The sequence below is a fragment of the Spea bombifrons genome, chromosome 11 (assembly GCF_027358695.1).
Source record: "Spea bombifrons isolate aSpeBom1 chromosome 11, aSpeBom1.2.pri, whole genome shotgun sequence".
Lineage (NCBI taxonomy): Eukaryota > Metazoa > Chordata > Amphibia > Anura > Pelobatidae > Spea > Spea bombifrons.
Genome location: NC_071097.1, coordinates 30,649,055 through 30,670,133, shown reverse-complemented (window position 1 = coordinate 30,670,133; position 21,079 = coordinate 30,649,055). Strand labels below are relative to the sequence as shown.

The 21,079-nt window shown below is 41.6% G+C and overlaps 1 protein-coding gene across 1 annotated transcript in view; it reads left to right on the top strand.

Annotated features, from left to right (window-relative positions):
- Positions 1-352: 352 nt before the first annotated feature.
- The window catches only part of SEMA4G (semaphorin 4G), an 82,483-nt gene continuing 61,756 nt past the window's right edge, over positions 353-21,079 (top strand). The window contains exons 1-2 of the mRNA XM_053450389.1: positions 353-492; positions 19,941-20,140. Coding sequence (XP_053306364.1) covers positions 20,020-20,140 — 121 coding nt within the window. The 5' untranslated portion in view covers positions 353-492; positions 19,941-20,019. The remainder of the gene's footprint in view (positions 493-19,940; positions 20,141-21,079) is intronic.

The following is a 21,079-nucleotide window of genomic DNA, read 5'->3' as shown; positions in this document are numbered from 1 at the left end:
GTCTGGTCTCTGCCTACATTAAAAGCTGCTGACCAGCGGGGGAGGCTGGTGAAATAAATTAACCAAACAGCCGTAAAATAAAGCGGCTCAGAACACGTTTGTGGTTCAGAGTTAAAGATAAGGGACAGTTCTCCCCACATGAAACGGACTGGTGAAGACCAGGTGGGTCGAAACGTCGCCTTCCTGTCCATGTCGGTGACGGTGACAAACTGACCCGTCCGCACACAGCGTCGGGGATACGGTGCGTCTTGCTGGCTGCAGAGACGCTGCAGCACCCCGAGTGTCCAGCGGGTGGCGCTAGCGGCTGCAGCCCCGTGGGCAGCTCGCAGGCTGTTGGATGGGAACCTGCGCACATCTCGCTACCAGGCGAAGTGGAGGAAGCTCGCAGCCCCGTGCGGTGCCGAGTACAGCCGGGCTTTCCGCATACAAACCGACCACTAGCCCAGGATCTCCGTCCCGATGTCCGTATAAAACAGCGCCGCAGCCGACACGGTAAGGAGCCAGGGGCTGATTCACTGCCCTGTGCGGGATAGGGGGTATTAGACCCGAGTGTGACCCCAGACCTTCGGATCGGGCGCCTGTATTGTCTCCTGTGACTGTAATTCAACTGCCTATTACACCTGGGCGTCCTGCACTTTAACCCTGCCAGGATAGATTAGTAACCACTTTGGTATGTAAAGAGTTAACAGGCAGATCTCCCCATATACCTGAACCTATAAGTGAATTCATCGCTTTTACCTGCTGGTTGCTAATGGGTTCCACATTTAACCCCGTCCTGGCATTGAGAGGTAATCAACATACATTGTAGCTGCCTTGTGGCACAGCAGTGATTAACCTCTTCCTTGCCACACCTCTCCAATGCAACCTTACATGCATCAGTTGTATCCTTTCCATTTAATGGCAATAAGGTATCTGCATAAACCCCACTGTCAGTGCCTTATCACAGTGTATATAGATAAATGATTTGGGGGAAAAGTCATTATTAAGACCTACTGGTGGGTTTAGGGTTAACCTTGTTATATGTGCAATTGTTACTCAGTTTTGCTGTTGCATTTATTGTTTTATATTTATATATTTTTGTTTATTGTTTTAAATTACTGGGCGAGACGGGGGGGGGGCATCTGAAATCTGTGTTTTCTGGCCTTTTATTGGAGTTCTTTTGTGTGCAAAGAGAATATAGCTAAAACTGCCTGGGACTGAAAGAGTTAAAATGTGTAATGGGCATTTCCATGCTGCAGGGCCCCCACTGACCATGCTCTATGCATTTATCATGCTCATCCTCCTTTACAGGGCAGGTATGTTAACCCTTTCCTGTAAAGCCTGCAAGCATTCCAGTAGCAGGCACAGCAGGGGTAGTCTGCTGGCTGTTTTTCCTCCCCTCATTTTGTTAATCCCTGGATACAGGGCAGCCCAGCAGGTTTTGGCTGTGCACTTCCCACCAGCTATTAACCTGTTTGCTACCAGAGCTAGTTAAAGATTTTAGTTGAAATTATATATAACGTTACAGGGTGCATGTTAGGGTTTTTCATTATTTCAGTTTAATTTATTCTTCCTGTGTTATTCAGTAACCCAAAATTGCATAATAGCAAGTTATGGTAAAAGGCAAGGGTTTCGTGTAAATTGATCTAAAAATGCTAATTATTATTATTATTTCCTGGTTTAACACCCTGTAGTTGGCTGTGTTGCGCTCATCGTCCTAGCACACAAGGGGTTAAGGCTCTTTCGCAGTGATTATATGGAAGTAGTGTGTGGGTTTAACAATGTAAATTGGTATATACTAGAAAATCATTGTTTAGGAGTTTTCATAGTAATTACTGATTAGGGAGTATGATTTACATGTACGCAAACGCATATTATAGATGAGTAATCTGCCCATTATATGGGAGATAATGGCTGATCAGTAGTGATCACCACACTTACATGAATTGTTCCCTTTAACTTACACCCCCCCCCCCCCAATGTGGGCAGAAGAATAGTTATATTGTAAGATGATCTGTGCATCTTTGTATAATATTTAAAGTGTGTGTTTTTTATCATTGTAATCTAACGGCGCATTTGGTTAAAGTCCTGTGTAATTTCTCTTGCATTAAAACATCGCTCTGTAGAAGGCAGAGGGATTTTTGTTTTTAATTGGCTGCTGTGTACATTGTCTGAGATCAAAGGGTAAGCATCCCAGCTTCAAATCTATTAAAGGTTTTTTTTTTATTTTGTTTAAAAATTTTTTTTACTATTTTTTTTTTTTACTCACTGGGCTGCCCTCAGCACCTCGTTGGCTCCTTCAGGCTTTGAAAGTGTTAAACATTGCATGATCCCCCATCGGGCCACATAATTAGATCCAGGAACATTGTCCTATTATTAGACTGGATGTTGGCCCATTTATTTTTTTCAATGAAAAAAGAAATTGGAAATTGACAAAATTAATTATATGATTTATGTTTAAAATTTGTTTTTTTTTTTAACGTGCAATTAACAACAATTACAGACTCTCGCGCGGTGGATACAATCACAGAAGCGGTTCTGCGTTTTGGTGGGTCTTGCAAACCCGAGTTTGCTTACCTGTTTAATTTTCTTACGCTCTGAACACTCGTATTTCCCCACGTGTTACATGGCTGGAATGGAAAATGCTGGCACACTATTTTAAAAAGGGATATAATCCAGATTACATCATACTGGAAACATACGTGTGGTTAGACGTACTCAGTTGGCACTCACATGCGTGCGTTACACTCAGGCTAGCTTTCTTATACCCATCTGAGACATTTAAAACCCTGCCTTAACAGACCTTATACCCAGCCCGAGAGCCTTCCAACAATTAACCCTTCAGTAACCAACAGATTTGGCATACCGTATATTCCGGCGTATAAGACGACTGGGCGTATAAGACGACCCCCAACTTTTACAGTCCAAATATAGAGTTTGGACTATACTCGCCGTATAAGACTACCCCTCTACCCAGCGTACAACAACCAGCCAATCACGGCAAGCGATGTACCTTACCGGTGATTTGCTGGTTGATTTGCTGACATATACATACATGCACTGCCCTTACACACACACACACACACACACACACACACACACACACACACACACACACACACACACATAATATATATATCTATATATATATCTACACATATGCCTGTCCATACATACACATTTATACACTGCCCTCACCACACACCCCTGCCTTTACACACACATGTATATGTATATATATATATATATATATATATATATATATATATATATATATATATATATATATATATATATATATATACACACACCAGTATATATATATATATATATATTTACACACCAGTGTGTGTGTGTGTGTGTATATATATATATATATATATATATATATATATATATATATATTTCTCCCCCCTTTGTCCCTTTCTCCCCATCTCTTACCTTATCTTCTGTCTTCTTTCTTCCATCCAGTTGTGGGAGCCCGATGTCTGGCACTTGAGACCTCGGCTTCCCTGCTCTCTAATCACTACGCGCCGGCTATTGATGCCGGGCGCCGGGACATGACGTCATCCCTGCGCTCGGCATCAATAGCCGGCGCCTATTGATTAGAGAGCAGGGAAGCCGAGGTCTCAAGTGCCAGACCTCGGGCTTCCCTGCTCCCTCATCACTACGCGCCGGAAATTGATGCCGGGCGCCGGGACATGACGGCATCCCTGCGCTCGGCATCAATAGCCGGCGCGTAGTGATTAGAGAGATTGGTGGCTTCGTGGGAACCTCCGGCTTGGTAAGTACCCGGCGTATAAGACGACCCCCCACTTTTAAGAAGATTTTTTGGGGTTAAAAAGTCGTCTTATACGCCGGAATATACGGTAGTTTGCCAGTTGTGGTATCAAAAAGTGGTTTTAAAAAAGGGACAGTACATTAACATACAATTGCATCATTAAAGGTATTTATTAACAACTATTCTGCTCAAATTTAAAATCATGCCAAATTTTCAGTGAATATTAACATATATGCAAATAAGATATTACTTTTTTGATTCCTTACCCATGGTAGCATTGCCATTCATTTGCATATATCTGCTAGTTTGAAACATTATCAAATTCAATTGGCCTGAGCATTCTACATACTGGTTCTTGATTGGGCACCGCTGTCTCTTCTTTGTTGGTCTCCATCGGCACAGGATATTATCGCGTCTGACGCAAGCTTTTTTTTATAGTGTGGCAGGCAGCCAAAGGTTCATTAAGCTTATGGTGAGCAAAAAAATCCCCGCACCTTACAGAACACAGCCAACAGAGTAACGTATACATGGGTCGGAATGGTCAAGCGGAACAACCCTGTTCTATATTGAAAGAAGTGCGTGGTGTCCAATGTACTTTAAGAATTATAGGCGGAGACATGCAAATTAGAACAGAAGGTATCTCATTATTGTAAGTCTTACACACTGTTCCATAAGCTCCCTCATTTGCATATGCCCATCACTTTATACATAGCTTTGAGCGCAGCACCCAGTGGAATCACATACACCAGCATATATACAATAGGCTAGGCTAATTAAGTGTAGGGTGGCGGGTCCACGGCAACGGCAGCCGCTCTTCTGCACAACGGGAAGCCTCAGGCTCCCTGCAACACCTCTACTCCATGGATCCCTGATCTCTCCAACCGTTTTATTAGCAGTATAGAGGGTCAGCACAGTCCTCCATAGTATTCTTCTGCTTTGCACTTCCTGTAGCAGTAGGGCGCCAGGAAATGATGTCATATCCCGACGGCCAGAAGTTAGGACACTGGCGCGGAGGGGGCTAGGCCGACGGTAAATACATCACCGTATGTACACGCATATTGGCGTTTAGAATGCTGCAATCCTAATTTCCGTATGGCACCTTCAAGAAAAAGGTAATTATGCCATGTTCATTAAATCTGTGCTTAAAGGTAAATACGCTTATACGAAACATTGATCAATTCAATTTAATTGCATTGTGCGAGGGACGCTTTCCTGCATGTTAAGTAAGCAAAACTGCTTGTTCCCTGCCAGGTTATATTGTTCTGTGAGATTGGTAAGCGCTTCAAGTACGTACATTCTAAAGAGTGTGTGTAAGACTGCGCGTGTTAATACGAACTACCAAAATCATAGCTGCACCGGGGTATCTTATACCCACTGGCATCAGGGCAGCTGCCCAGGGCCAGAGAAGCCCAAGAGAATCTCCAGACTTTACGAGATAGATAGGGCTCAGAATTTGTTATAATTTATAGGAGAGTTTGTATGTCCCGGCGCATGGTCGGCTGCGTTGTCACCCGGCTGTTTGTCGCTTTGGTGTTTCTCCTCTGGAGAATCGAAATGTTTTCAGTAAGTGATTTATTTTGCATTTCTGGCCGATATAAACCACATACCAGCCGCTCTTATAATAATTGATGCTCTCGCTGTGGATTGAAAAGAGGTTTGATTTCTATTACCCCTTGATTTCCATCGGAATTGAGTATATGCGGCACGATCATTTTTTTAAAATAGACAAAAGTATGTCGTGTGCACGAATGGCATTACTTATTACACAGAATACTGGTGAAATAACCAAGTGCCCCCAGTGGTGCCCCGGTAGTGCCCCACTGGCTGCTCTCCGTAGCTGTGTGTGGGAACTGGGAATTTTATTCCTTATCTACCCTCAATGACACAATTATAAATAATGATAGCTGGGAGCTTCCCAGAACAGGCTACCTGGAGCTTACCCTCTTCAGGGGGGAGTGGCTTAGTGTAGGGGTGGAGTTAGAAATGCATGGGGTGAGGTTGATACCCTAAAAGCCTTTAGTGGGAGGGAACTGGGCGGGGAGCAAGTGGATATGAGTGAGGAGGGGGCTCGGCAACACACCGGCCCCTGCCTTGTGAAAGAAGAAAGTGACCTGGAGTCTCTGGAAGTAGGGCTTCACTCGGAGACTCTGAGTTACATCCAGAGAGTTCCCAAGTATGTATATAAGTTGCCTGTAAGGAGGTCCCAGATATAGCTATAACATAAATGGCGTTCTCTCCCCAAAATTTATTGGGGTAGATCCTTTTTTAGGGAGAAAGGATTTGGGGCAATAATGAGCAACGAGGGAAGTCCCAGATATTGAGAAAACCTAAAGCTGGTAGAGACAGTTTGGTTAAAGCTCTGGAGCTGTCCGTTTCACAGGTTTCCGTTGATTAAAATAATAAACACTAACACAATTTTGAATTTAGGTAAAATTGAAGCTGTTCCTAGTAGGTTTCGGGCACTTTGACCTTTGCTCAGCGTGCGTTACTATGGGTTGGTTTTATTATATTAACGGGACGTGGCACAGGCTGGTTTTGTCTGTTTTTGTCAGGCTTTTCTGCTATTTATACACATGTGGCTGTCAGCGGACAGCGATATAATTCGTAAAGGTCTTTCTGTATGGTCTTCTGCTATTAATTAATACTTATAATGAGAAGAATTGTTTTTTTTAATGGGTAAGTTCATTATTATGCGAATAAAGAAAGAAAAGAAGCGATAAAGATGAAGCATTTCGAGTGGGATGTGAAGAGACCCTATTACCCTGTGCTGCCAACGATGGGATATTATAGGCAAAATATTAACCCTTTAATATAATTTACAAATTTTTTTTATTGCCAAAATTCATAATAGCCAAAAGTCTGTTATAACACCTGCGTGGCATATCTGATATGTTATATTGTCTTCAGACTGCCTTTGCAGAATACCAGTTATTACTTTCACAGGCTTGAAGACTCACTATGTTTGGATGACTCCTTACGTTGATTATGTTATGTCAGCGGTGGGTCTGCCGCCACTTCACCTGAATACATACTACTTGTTATGTCCTGTCTACCCATTGTACAGCGCTACGGAATTTGACGGCGCTATATAAAACAATAAATAATAATAATGAATAAAGAGACCTTTTATATTTTGCAACATGGCAGCCAGAATTTTGGGTTCTGTGTAAGAGTAACCCATGGGACGAGTATGTAGTATGAAAGAAAAGTTTTTTTTTTCTCCCCATATTAAATATAACAAGAGCAGCTATTTTCTTGTTGGTGCCTGGAACAGTTCCCTTTCCCTTCCTTGTTTGCCGCAGGTGTGTTGAATCTCACGTTCTAGGCCGTTAACGATACATAAAAAAACGTGTTAAAGTTTAATTTACCATTTCAGGCTTGAAGAACACCAACCAACACCAAGAAATTACCTTTTTTTTTTTATTACGGACATGATCACAAAACAATATTCTCTTCTGTTAAATCGCTTACAATGGATTGTGAAATAGCTTGTCGTGCAAGGCAGGTGTTTAAACAGGATCTTTAATTCCATTATGTAGAATAAATTCGTACACTTACTTTAGATGTTCTGTTTCCTTTTGTAGCGATTGGTTTAGTGGTTTTCTAAAAAAAAAAAAAAAAATGAAAAAAATAAGTAATTTATTTTTTCATGTTGGCAACATGCTTTGAATTCAGTTAGAATGTACATTATTCTGCTGTTTCTAATATTTAGGTTAGGATGCACGAAAATATTCTGAATTTCAGCAAATGTGAAAAAAACTGTTATATTGTTTATATACAGCATATATTATATTTTAATTAATATATATATATATTTTATGTCTTCCTGCATTAATATAAAAAGGCTGTGCCAACAGTGGAGATAATGCTTCCCACAGTTATTCCCACCACTACAAAAGTAAATCAGGTGGGAATTCATTTTCTAAAGTTTAGTGGGAATATTGAGCGAGAAAAAAGAAAATTTGCAGAATGAGTCAGGTTATTCCCAGATATTGCACAGGTTTTTCAACACTTAAAAGTCCCCTTTAAAAAGTATTTTTCTCTTTGAACATAGCCTAGCGCTGCATATAGTAAGGTCGGCATTGATAAAACACAGATTTATCTCTTTTTTTTTTTTTTTTTTTTTCTAATAGATTTTCTTTATCGGCAGGTCCTTATCCAACTTAATAATACACAGCCTAATAATGAGTTCTCCTTAAAAAAAAAATAAAAAAAAAAATTATAATAAAAAAAATAATAATAATAAAAAAATAATAAATATATATATATATATTATCTCATATATGTGTGTTAAGCCTTATGAAGTGGTATCTGCAAAAATCCTCTTTTTGGGAGAAGCGGACGCATCCTTCTGCTAAACATTCCTTGGTTAAAGTACTTTCGTGACAGTCTGTAATGTTGTGAAATGTCACCTGTTGTTTCAGCCTGGCCTTGTAATTAGAATTTCCAGCGGGGTGGATGAGTGCTGCCTCCCGTTAATTGGTTCTATGCTTTTTTTTACGTAGTACACTATTTCACAGGGGGACAAAGATCAAGTTTATAACTTACGAGGCTTTCAACTAAATATATATATATATATTTATTTATTTATTTATTTTTTAATATATATATTATATTATATTATTATATATATTATGTAGTTTTAATTTTAGAGAAACTATTTATAGATAAAATAATAGATTTTTGGGGTCAGTATGATTAGTTAGTTTGTTATGGTGCCTACAGATTCTGCAACGTAGAAGAAACTCCTGCTATTTGATTTTCTTTTACATGCAGACACTTCTCAGGGGGGAATCATCTCATTTCCATCACATTTAATAAAATTGGTTTTCATCAATTTTATTAAGTACCGACCCGCAGTTGTATATTGCTCTGGAGCATTGGGGCTCCTTTATATATAAATTATAAATCGTAATAACAAGTTCCTTGTAACCACTTCATCTTGCTAAGAACATTGTTTTATTGAACATTAATATTCAACGGGAAAAGTAAATGTATGTATCCTTTATAAAGGCAAGCGGTTACAGAACTGTATCGGTGAGATCATCTAAAAACAGATATTTTGTAGTTTAAGGCCATTTTGGAACAAAATTCCCTTCTTCTTTTACATTAGGTTTGGTATCTTGCAAATCCAGTTAATCCCAATACCCTCAGGCAGCATCTAGTTGTTTTCGTCCAATTATTAGTTGCATATGCCCATCCCTTATTTATAGGCGCTTATGCGTCAGTTAATGCTTTTTTGGAGATCCACAGGCCGTGACAGGTCGCCGGGAATCAGATGTACAAATCAGATCTATCTTTAGCATAATAAGGCAAAAGTGTTGTCATTGGGGTCCTGACTAATCCCCCCCCCAAAAAAGTAGGTAACAACAGAACAAAGCAAGAATTCAGCGCACAGCCCAAGAATACCATTTAAAAAAGCAGAAGCATAGATATTGGGGGTTCCGTCCCACTATATGGCCATATATTACTTAGCGCCGCTACGTCAAAGTACCCCACGTTTGGTGAGTCCCACGTCATTTTTTAAGGCAATATTGCTTACCAAGGAGCTGAATCAGTGGGACTGCGATGAAGTCTAACCCAAAAGAGATTCTCAAGTCATTTAAATCCCTCTCTGGACACCATTAATGAGGCACATGCGTGTCCAAGGGGTGCATGGCCAAAAAAAAGGAATGAATTTTGAGTGCGTTACTTAAATTGCAGTGATCCTTGGCGTTTGATTATTTCCCTTTCCTTGCGGCGGCTCACCACGGACTTGCGCGGGGAAAAATAAAGGCATTGACCTGTTTAGTCGAAACTCAGTGGAGGGGCATATGGCCCTTTTCTTGCCCTCCACAGCCTTTGCACAGCTCGTGTAAATATTACTGATAACTAGTAACTATTATGAGCATTTTAAGTTTAATTCTATGGATCTGTTCCTTCCATGGCTTCTAAGGAGAGATCAACCCCTTAAAAACAGTCTCTTTTCTATCTTCTAGAGACACAGAGAGCCTTTTGCTCGTTAGCCCTGGGTTTAATGGTAACGGGCTAAGAAGTGGGGATACCTAGAGAAAAGTATACCTCTGACGCTTGTATATAGTTAAAGCCCACACATCCCCATTCCGCAGCTCGGTGCGTAAATCATTAAGCGTATTCCCGCGTGCAGACGAGCTCTGGATTCTGAAATATATACTGACATAAGGAAATAATTTATATTTCTGCAGCGAACAGCAAACAAAGCGACTTCAAGAAACAAAAATTTATTTAAAATTTCATATGCTTCCTGTCACTTCTGTATATCGCAGCTGGACGGACGTATTCCAAAAGCAAGAAGGATTCTTTTTGAAGTGTAATTACGTTGTTTAGAATGTATTCTGCCGCATGTGCTCTTAAACTCCTGATGATGTATATCATGTGTAATAAATGAGGGAAATTCATCATCGGGGATACTTCACCAAATTTTTGTGTTTTATATAAACAAGAAAAGTTAGAGAAGTAACTTGGAAAAAAAAAGCACATCAATGGTAAAATGGACATTTCATGGAAATATATAAATGTGTATTTATTTTTTGCCGTTATGTTATTCAATTGTGTACAATAACGTGGGATTTAGTTTAGTTTATAAAATGTTAAATAAATATCCTTTGGTTATCTGGACGTCGTGATTGTAGGAGTTCATAGGATATTTGGGCAACATTCCCTACCCCAAAAACCACACTGTTTGTGGCAGGGTCCTTATCTGATAAAGTCCTTTTTTCCATAGACTTGCGTCAGTAAGAGGACATGTTGGCCCTTGGCCTAGCCACATCTCTGGGGCCCATCTCCTGCATGTACTGTGGTCGGTGCCCCCTACCAGCTCATCTAGGCTAGAACAGGTGGCACATAGCTGACACATTGTACATGGAAGCGTCCTCTACAAAATCATTTTTCTTGATACAGTGTCAATAATTCTTTTAATAATTACATCCTGAACACTATCTCCACAGCCTTCGGGAACCACCACGATGTCCAGAAGCCACTGAGCTATTTTATTTGCATTGCAGGAGATATCTCGATAAATCTGGAAAGCTTGTGGTCGAGCTGTTCCATTTATACATAACATTGTACCTGGCAGGTTCTCGGATACGTTGATCCACTTTGTTGTTTCTAACATATCACACAATGTGATAGAAAACCTTCCAATTACCGTTTTGAAGTTGGGTCCATTGAGGCTTGTTGTTTTTTTTTTTAAACTTAAAAATCCTATCAGATGTGGTAGAAGCTAATACAGTGAGGGTATTTAAACATATATGGGATATGCATATGGCTCCTGAATCCAAGACCAAGGACGTATTAATGATTTAGTCTTTACATCAGGAGGAATGGGCAGACTAGACAGGCCAGATGGTTCTTATCTGACTCAAATGTTTCTATGTCTTCATGGGAGTAATCAGTAGATTATCAATACTTTTGACACTAAAGGGGGTCAAAGTAAATGTACGTTTTGTCTTCAGCTGTTCCATCATTGTTGCAGATCTCTTCTTTTATTGTCCAGGTTACGTATTTATCCCTATCTACCATGCCTGATCACGAGTGGGAAAGTCTCCACGCCGTTCTAATCTTATTTCATGATATCAGAGGTACTAACGAAACAAATATCCGGAGGATGATTTTTCTAAAACCTCGGTGTTAGCGTGTCAGGAATTTAAACATGTTCTGCTTGTATTTAATCTTTCATGCATGACTTTGGAACACGGAACAATCGCTCTGGTGGAAGAAGCTGCCTCATGGCTGATTTTTCCTTGATAACGCTTCTGTTTAGAACGATTGAAATCGATGATCAGGTTTTTTTTTTTTTTTCCTCCACACATTCGTTTTTTTTTTGTTGGGTAAGCGAAATATGTCAGGGTGACCTTCTAGATAAGATATCTCTGGTCGGGTTTTCGTGCCAGATTGTTTCTTTTGATGATCCCTCATCTTGTAAAATATGTCATAATGACCTTACTGTAGTAACCTCCATTCCGAAAGCCTGTAATGGTCTCTGTAACGTTCACCTGTTAAGTCTTTTACGATAATTTACATCTCCTTCCAGTAAAGGACGCGGAGACGGAGATTTTAAAGCAGCGTCTCGGGACTTTTTTGTTGTATTGTAGAGATTTTAACATAAACGTACCGCTCATTCGAGTATTTACTTCATTTTTCTATCTTTAGAATTGAAATTCATATTTTCTTCCTTGCCTGCTGGTAGTCCTCACGAGTTAATGCTTAGTTGCGGTTTCTTTTCACCAGTGCATTCCGCAACTAATCCTCTGTCAGGGTAGTCAAGTCCGTTGAGCGAAGATCTGAGTTGTCATCACAACAGCACAGGGTCTAGGGAATTTTGGGAGTTATCCATGGGAATTTTTTTGGGAATATTTTTTTATTTACATTTTTTATTTTTTTTACTATGATGACATGAAATGTGTTTATAGCAATGTGGGCATCCAGAATATGGAATCCTTGTACTGGAATCGCCCTGCTGATCGCAGATGCTGGATTTTTGCTTCGTTCCAGTCCTTGTGTTCCAATGTTATTAATTCATTGCATAAATACGTTTGAGATGGACTCCTGCTGCTTGTTTGACGTGTCCCCGAGGCTGAAAGCCACTGATATAAATTAAAACATTTATTGAAGATAGCATAGACGCATTATGGATGCAGGTAGGTGCGTATTTTATTTTCCTAAAGCTTTGTCAAAGTTTGGAGATAATAATCCCATCCGGATTTGGTTGTGATTGCGGCAGACATAAACATTTAGCGTAAAACGTTCTCTGCGCTGCCATGAGCTTACAATCTAAGCAGCTAGTCTGTGCTGGATTGGCTCTTCTATTGCAAAGGAATCGACGATCTGGAGTGACTGTATAGATAGGTATCGCTGTGGCGCCATAATGTATTCATATTAAATTTTGTAACAATTGAGTAAATTGTATATTAAAAAGGTCATTTATTATAAATTTGCACTCTGCTGCGATGTGGGTTTCTTTTTGTTTTATCACGGAGTGTGTGGTCTGTTATATTAGGCCAGAGACTGAATTCTAAATTACAAGAAAAGCTGCTGCCCTAGAGTCATTTTTTAATCTAGTTATTACTTTGGAGTTGTCATGATCGTGCATATTTATATAGTTTTAACGAGGGAAAACGTTTAGTAATTTTTGGATACATTTTTATTTTTGTTTTTGTAAAGTCCCCTGTACGAGATATTCTAACACTGAAATTTTGAGCTGTTTCACCCAGAGTCTCCGGGTAAAGCACCGTTACCCTGGGGCTCCAGTGTAGAATGTTCAATCTTCAGCCGGGGAGTGGGGTTTGATCCTCTGCACTCCCACACAGGCCCCGCCTCCTCCCTGCTACTTTAAAGTCTATCTGGGCCTAGCCCCACCCCTGATCTCAGCCACACCCCCAGGAGAGGAGGAGCTCCAGGCAGCAACCCTTGGAAGGTGCCTTCAACTTGTACACCTTTGTCTCAAGTAAGAAGCCAAAGTCAGTGTAATGGATTGTGGGATTTATAGTCCTTTTTGCTCTTAAAGTATTTATTGCTATAAATCTGTGTATATGGAAGCAGATATTCCCAGAATCTACATGATTTTTCCTCACTTATTTCTCCACTATTGTTGATTGATGAAGGTAGTAAAGAGAAGGGTAATTACTTACGGGAATAACATTTATTAGCTAATTTTGCCAGTTTTTATAAGTATAGATAGTTTTGATATATCCATTTAGTTATAACATCATAATTTTTTGCCCATTCTTATTGTTTTCCTTATGCTTGAGACTGTTAATAGACCGGTTCATTCGCTTACTTGCATTATTACCAGGTAGAATTCCTTGGTGCTTAAACAGGCATACAGTTGAAGGACTTGACTTGCCAATGCTTTTAAAAAAAAAAAACTATTTTATTTTTGATTTTCGCCTTTCAGCAATTGACCTGCCGGACCGGCAGAATATTGAGCAAGCTGCGGGAAAGCAGCAGTGTCAAAGTGGTTGTTTGAAACACCGCAAACTGGTTGCATTAAACGCTACTTTCCTGCTGACTTTCAGATTGGTGTCAAAATGTCTCTCAAATGGAGACACCTCTAGATATTTAGGGGCCTTTTTCTGTCTTGTTGAAGTGGAATTTGGTATGAAAGTGATTGGAAGCACAATATTATTATTGGACACGCCACAAATTATCTGTTTGTTTTAAATGTCATTTTCATGTATAAACTTCTTGTGCAGAAGAGACAGATGATACAATTCAATAACTTCTATGGTATAATATTTCAATATATTGAGATACCACTTTAATCATCTTTATTGTCCTAAAATACTTGCAGGCTGTGGGTGAGGCTGCGCATGGCTGTATGGAGGGTGGGAGGCTTTTTATGCTTCTTTGTGGGCTGGAGGTTGGTGGCTGAACAGCGCCCTGCGGGAGAAGAGAGGCTGCACATGGCCATGCCGAGGGCGGGAGGAAGGAGGCTGCGTATGGTTCTTTGTGGGTGGGAGGAAGGAGGCTGCGTATGGTTCTTTGTGGGTGGGACGAAGGAGGCTGCGTATGGTTCTTTGTGGGTGGGACGAAGGAGGCTGCGTATTGTTCTTTGTGGGTGGGAGGAAGGAGGCTGCGAATGGTTCTTTGTGGGTGGGAGGAAGGAGGCTGCGTATGGTTCTTTGTGGGTGGGAGGAAGGAGGCTGCGTATGGTTCTTTGTGGGTGGGACGAAGGAGGCTGCGTATTGTTCTTTGTGGGTGGGAGGAAGGAGGCTGCGAATGGTTCTTTGTGGGTGGGAGGAAGGAGGCTGCGTATGGTTCTTTGTGGGTGGGACGAAGGAGGCTGCGTATGGTTCTTTGTGGGTGGGAGGAAGGAGGCTGCGTATGGTTCTTTGTGGGTGGGAGGAAGGAGGCTGCGTATGGTTCTTTGTGGGTGGGAGGAAGGAGGCTGTGTATGGTTCTTTGTGGGCAGGAGGCTGCGTATGACTCTGTGGAGGGTGATTTGGGATATTGGCTGCGTAAGGAGGCCAGGTAAGCCAGTAAGGGCCCAATTATGTAAAGAATTCTAAAAGGGTGGATAGGAAATAATGGCAAGCAAATGTTTTAATTGTGGCTGGTAACGAGAGGTCGTTCAGATCATAGTGGCTTTTGTCACATATTGGTAGTTAGTTTGGGTTTACTTCTTACAGGTTAGGTTACTTGTTACTTGAAAATTGACTTGTGCTCTTGCATTGCTTTATATCTAAACAAAAGTGTGTTAAATCCCTTTCGTACAAAAGGTCATTTTTACTGTTTCATCATCATCACCACTCTGTTTTTGTACTGCGGGCTGAATATATTTTGCTTCCTTGTATGTGCATTTTGTTTTGTTGTTGATACAAGAAGGGATTTGTCCGTTTCATGCAATATTGTCCTTGCCAGGAAAAGGATTTTCCGAAGAAACTTCTGCAACCACTGCGCCGGCTCAAACTAATTATTTCCAAACTAGTTTTTACCCAATTAAATGCCAGAGGCTTTTTTCTCATAAAGCATTAACTCCGTGCCAGCATTTTTGCCCAGAAGGTCAACGTAACTCAAGACGAGGAAGTCAAATGACAAGATGTCAGAAGTTGGGTTTGTCCCGCTTCCCTTCTAATGAATTACGGGATAAAATCTAATCTTAGCTCCGTGTTCCAAAACAAAAATGTTTACAATTAGAATGTTGTCTTATGGATCGGAAAGCGTTCCTTGGCTTTCAGAGGGTTAAGGATTCCGTGAAACCGCAGGGGGGCATACAGTTTGGTGGAGGGATTGACTCTCGCTCAATTAATCAATCTTCTTATCTACAGACCACAAAAGCATTAATAAAGTGGCCTCTTATGGCAACCTGTGACTGCCGGGCGGTCTATCGATCACAGTCCCCAGGGGGTTGCGTGCTTGCAGCATACACGAGAAAGAGTCAATTGTGTGGCTTAGCAGGCAAGATGAGGACAAAGTCTTGAAAGAGGATATTATTTTAAAGGGGAGCTGTCACATTCACAGCTTTTAGCGTAATAATGAATGAAGCTGCCTATAGCTTTGGTTTTGCTTCTTTTTTCCGTAAATGTTATCGTCTTTGGAAGTTTTTGGTGTAAAACAAAGGGACTTCATGAAGATGCTTTTACCTTGTGCAGGTTCTGTTACCAAAGGTGGCATAAATAGCATAACAACAGCTAGTGCTGTGTTATCCCCTCTCCCCAGTGTACAAAGGCTGTCTGAGCCAATCAGCTGCAGTAAGGGGGCAAAAAAACTGAGCAGAATCTTAAGGAGCCACTCCAGCCATATGCATTTAATGTATTTGGTAGGTTAGAGGTCCCTTTAAATTTGTATGGTTTGCCCAAGGAGGAGTGCAGCTCTGCAGCTGCAGTTTCTCTTTTTTTTTCTTTTCTTCTTTTTTATTTTTTTTTCTCTTCTCCCCCCACCCCCCAAATTTGAACAATGCGTATGAAAGATATTTGATGTGGATCTTTTGCCCCGGACTACGAAGAAACATTTTCATGCAAATGGCAGCACACAGCGGTCCGCACCTATTTCTTTGGCCAAAAAAAATAAAAAAAATTCTAGATTACGTCAATGCATTCAGACTCTCCGTGGCACCTATGGGGTTAACCCTGGAAATAGAAATGACGTGGATTGGGGGTTAGTGGAACATGAACAGGAGACTGAAAACTCATTACAGCCTTGCCTGAGAAAAAACCCTCGTGGGTTCTGTGCCAGCGAGCGCGTACACAACTGGAATTATTGGATACTAATGTCACGTCCTTTGCTGAATAATGTTCACCTTGCACTTGTCTTTAATCTGCCGTTATTGTTAAATCACAAAATACATGGCGAGGTATCTTTGTTACTCTAATTTGTGCGCCTCGGGAAAACATTAATGTCGGTTAAGTTAAAAGGGAAACGGCGTTTGTCTTAAAAACACTGGAGAATAGGTTAACGTTGCACAGGCATATTGGGTTTTTTTTTTTTTGTATTTAAGGCTTGTTGGAGAATATGGGTGCAATTCCTGTATTCCCCTGTAAGCTGCCATGAAAATGTTCTGCTGCTCCGCACATGTACAGAAAAAAAGGATATTTGACCTACTTATGTGTGTGTATGTATATATGTATGTATGAGTATGTGTGTGTATGTATGTTTGTATATATATGTATATATATATGTATATATGTATAAATAGTAAGGTCGTTTAAGAAGGTTATTTTGTTACAAGTAATATATAAAATAACAATTATGTCCTGTTTACCCATTGTACAGCGCTGTGGAATATGATAGTGCTATTTGAAACAATATATACATCATTCTTCATCTCCAGACAGAAAAATAAAATTATTATTATTACTATTATGCTTCAGGCCGTTTGCCAGGACAGCAAAAAGGTTATGTGTTTACACTGCAGATGGTGCTTCAGGGGCATGTAGAAGCACCGTAGAGAGAATGCTGTTGCCATAGCAACCTGCGTCCAATGACTGACATCAGCGTGGTTCTATTTTAAGGAATTTTGCACACTTGCCGCTTTCCTCCAGGGACCCTGGGCCCTTACGATGTCATCAATACGCTGTAAAAATGATACTTTACATCCTGTAATAAAAGCAGCGCCGTCATAGAATCGGAGCGGCTCGGTTCAGCTCCAGAGCTCCAATGTAACGGTGGGTTTAGCAGAACTCCGTAAGACGGTCTTGCAGATGCTGTTTTATATGCATAGCGGCTGCTTAGGACCCCCAGTGAACTGTGGGACCCCATCAGAAAATAAAACAGAGAGACCTGCAGCTATGCAACATCGTCTTATCCTAATGATCATAATAGGAATAATTCATTTTTAACGCATAGAACGTTTTCTTTGTGTTTATTGATAAATCAACTTCGGTTAAACACGATGCCCCTTAATGAGGTTTTCTGGAGGTATTTAAAAGCCGTAATCTACCCCCATGTATTTAAACTCCGCTCTTCCAGAATTTAACAGGACTTTTGACCACCATCTCCAAGAAAATATCCAGAACTTTTTCATATTTGGTAACGAGCAGTAACGTAGAGTGAGTTATCCCATCGGGCTGTAGTTTAAAGAGCAATTTGTGTTTAACGTTCTAAATTACCAGAATGTTGATGCCGATTGCTCCAGGTGTAACACTTTGTACTCCATAAAATGTCTCAGATGGAACTTGTAAGATGATATGCTATTTGACCCGGGTCTTGGTATTATTTCCATACGGTACTCTAGGGGTGTGATCCGGAGTCTCTGGGTGAAGCCCTGTTTCCCCCGGGTCTCTGGGTCGGTTTATTCTTTTCTTGGGCAGAGGAGCAGCATTTGCTCTCCCTTCTCACCTTCTTCCACCCACTAAAGGCTGTTTGGGACTAGCCCCGCCCCTACATGTGGATATCCCTGCCTCCATGTGGGGATAGCTCCACCCCTTCATGAAGCCACTCGCCCAGCAGAGGGAAAGCTCCAGATAGCCTACCCTGGGATGTCCCCTGGCATGTGTATATGGTTACCATGTATGTGGCACATGGTTTACTGAGCTGGCCTAGACCCCGTACTTGGCCTACCCATCCCTCCTGCAGTGTAGTGGTCTTTACGATTATATATATATATCTTAGAACCCTATAGATAAGTTATGGGAAGACACCCCTTGCGGTTATGTAGATTGGGGCAGCTATGTTAGCCCAGTCATTACTTTCTTCTGGATTAGACAAGTTATTCCTGTATGTTAAATACAATCAAAGGCCTCAAAGCAGCCCTAAAGATGGTTTACTTTCATGAGATTGTCTTTTCAATGAAATGTTGGATCAATATGTGATGTATGCTGCTGCCTCTATATCGCTTTGCTAAATGAAATATATTACAGTAACCGGGAACAGTTTTTTGTGACTGCGAAGGGCACGGGGTCTCCATGGCCGGGGGATATGAATCGATACATAAGAGTGACGTTGTGTTTGTGGTTCGCAGCGTCGCACCTTCCGTGTTAGCGGATTAGTCGGTGCTGACTGTATATAACAAAATAGCACAGGGGGGGGTAATTAATTAGTTAGGAGGTTTCGTAAACTGTTGTGCAGTTTGTGGCACTAATGACCTGCTTTATAAATACAAGCATTACATGTTCTAATTAAACAAACTGTGTGGGCACAATACCCAGGATATACACTGCGTTCGGATGCCAAGAGAGACCAGCGCTGCTTATTCATTCATGATACGAATGTTCTTTGTCGATCCTCCTCTCGGGATTCTTTTTTAAGGAAGTTCATGTTGTGCGCTGTGACTTAAGGAGTGATATTGAGAAAAGATGTTGCATGCCATGGTCAGCATAGTCAAGGTGGGACCCCCCACAGGTGCGTGGGTTTGGAGGGTCGCAGTAGCATTAAGGGACAATCACAATGTGTGTATGGCAGGTTCTTCTCAAATCCCCTGGGTTTATTTTACTTACCCCTATTAAGCTGAATGCCCTCGATTCATTGCTTGCATTGTCATGAACAGCGGTGCCTGCGCCACAACACATCTCCAACCCTTGGGGTAGTTTCTCTGCCGTCAGTGTTTTCATGTCTGCACCCTGCCAAGGAGCCGAGTATTTAGGCTTTGGACTTGGAAAGAACTTTGAAACAAATATCTTTGGGAGTTCTTTGTGGGATCCAGGGGATCTCATTGGATCGCTTGCCCAGTGTTAGCCGAGTCAGTGCTGGAGCTGGCTGATGGACCTCTTTATACTGTGTTGTGTTTTCTGCATCCGGGTAGTATACAGGGATAACCCCCCCAGCGCTGTATACAGGGATAACCCCCCCAGCGCTGTATACAGGGATAACCCCCGCAACGCTGTATACAGGGATAACCCCTGCAGCGCTGTATACAGGGATAACCCCTCCCAGTGCTGTATATAGGGATAACCCCCCCCCTGTGCTGTATACAGGCATAACCCCCCCCAGCGCTGTATACAGGCATAGCCCCCCCTGTGCTGTATACAGGCATAACCCCCCCAGCGCTGTATACAGGCATAACCCCTCCCGCGCTGTATACAGGCATAACCCCTCCCGCGCTGTATACAGTAATGTAGGTGGGCATTGACAAAAGCCCGGTTCTACCTCATTGCTGTCAGTCATGCGATATTCTGGGTTTATTCCTATAAAATCACGTCTGAGTCTCGCATTATGCAGTCATTAGTGTTTTTTGAATACTTTGCCCCGGTGAATGAATCTAACGAACATACATTTCGTTTTACAGCATGAAGACTTTAACCCTTGGTGGCACTTCAGCACAATCTTCTTTAACGTGGTGACCCGTGGTCTGGGGGCAGAAGACGATGGACCAGCCCCTCATCGGTTGCCTGCTGGCCCTTTGCGCAATAACCGCAACCGGATATTCGTCCAAGAGATCGCCCGTGAATCTGGACGCCACTCCTCGGATAACCGTGCCAAATAACGGTAAAGTGCTTCTGATTTACATTTTTCTGTGTCTGAGATGTTTTTGAGAATCAGTCAGCCAGTGAAATCCTGGCATTGTTTGCTCTGCAGCTGATTAGAGATCGCACTCCTATCAGTAAAAGGCATCAGACACTATTGACTGGCTAATGAGCATCGGAGCGATGGCACTTGCTTAAAACAGCAGTTTGTGTTAGTGGGAAATTGATTGTCCGACTGTAATGATGATGAATAGTAGATACAGAGCTCTCACGCCCAGCAGAGCCTCGATGCTGCAGATACGGGAAGGCTGCGTGTGGTTATCAGACGGTGACAGTAGTAGTATGTTGGTGATTTTTATGGATGTGGATAATTCATTATCTGCCAATGATGACCAAAATAAAGCTTAAAACGGCCCGGTGTATTTTGTCTTTCGGAGGAGATTTATTATTCGGTAGTGAAAAGGCGACGTATCCGACGATAGCGCGCGGCGTTCCCGGGGCCATGTGATAATCAACGAGAACGTTTCTTTGATGTCTTTGGGGATTGATTCTCATATAATGTATTTTGACAATTTCAGTTTTATAAATAAAAATTTCAGTATTATTGTAAGAGCTGGGCCGGTAATTGTAATTATTATTATTTTTCTATATAGTTTGCTGGCACCCAAGGGGTTAAATCCCGGTTTGCCTTTGTGAAAGTGACAGTGCGGACCGTGTTTATACGCGTTTATACGAGACGCCCTGATCCTTGTTGTGACGCGCCGCTTGACATCCCGTAAACCTGGCTTTTCACGCCCGTCCTACACCGGCCCAGCGCGGGTGATATAAATAAAAACAGACGCCGTTCTGTCACATATTAGAAGCTATGGATTTTTTTTTTTTTTGGCGGAGCGTCCCAAAGGTTTACTTTATCTAACCGCCTGCCGCTGGCTGACGGATAAATCAGGATGTCGGAGAGGCC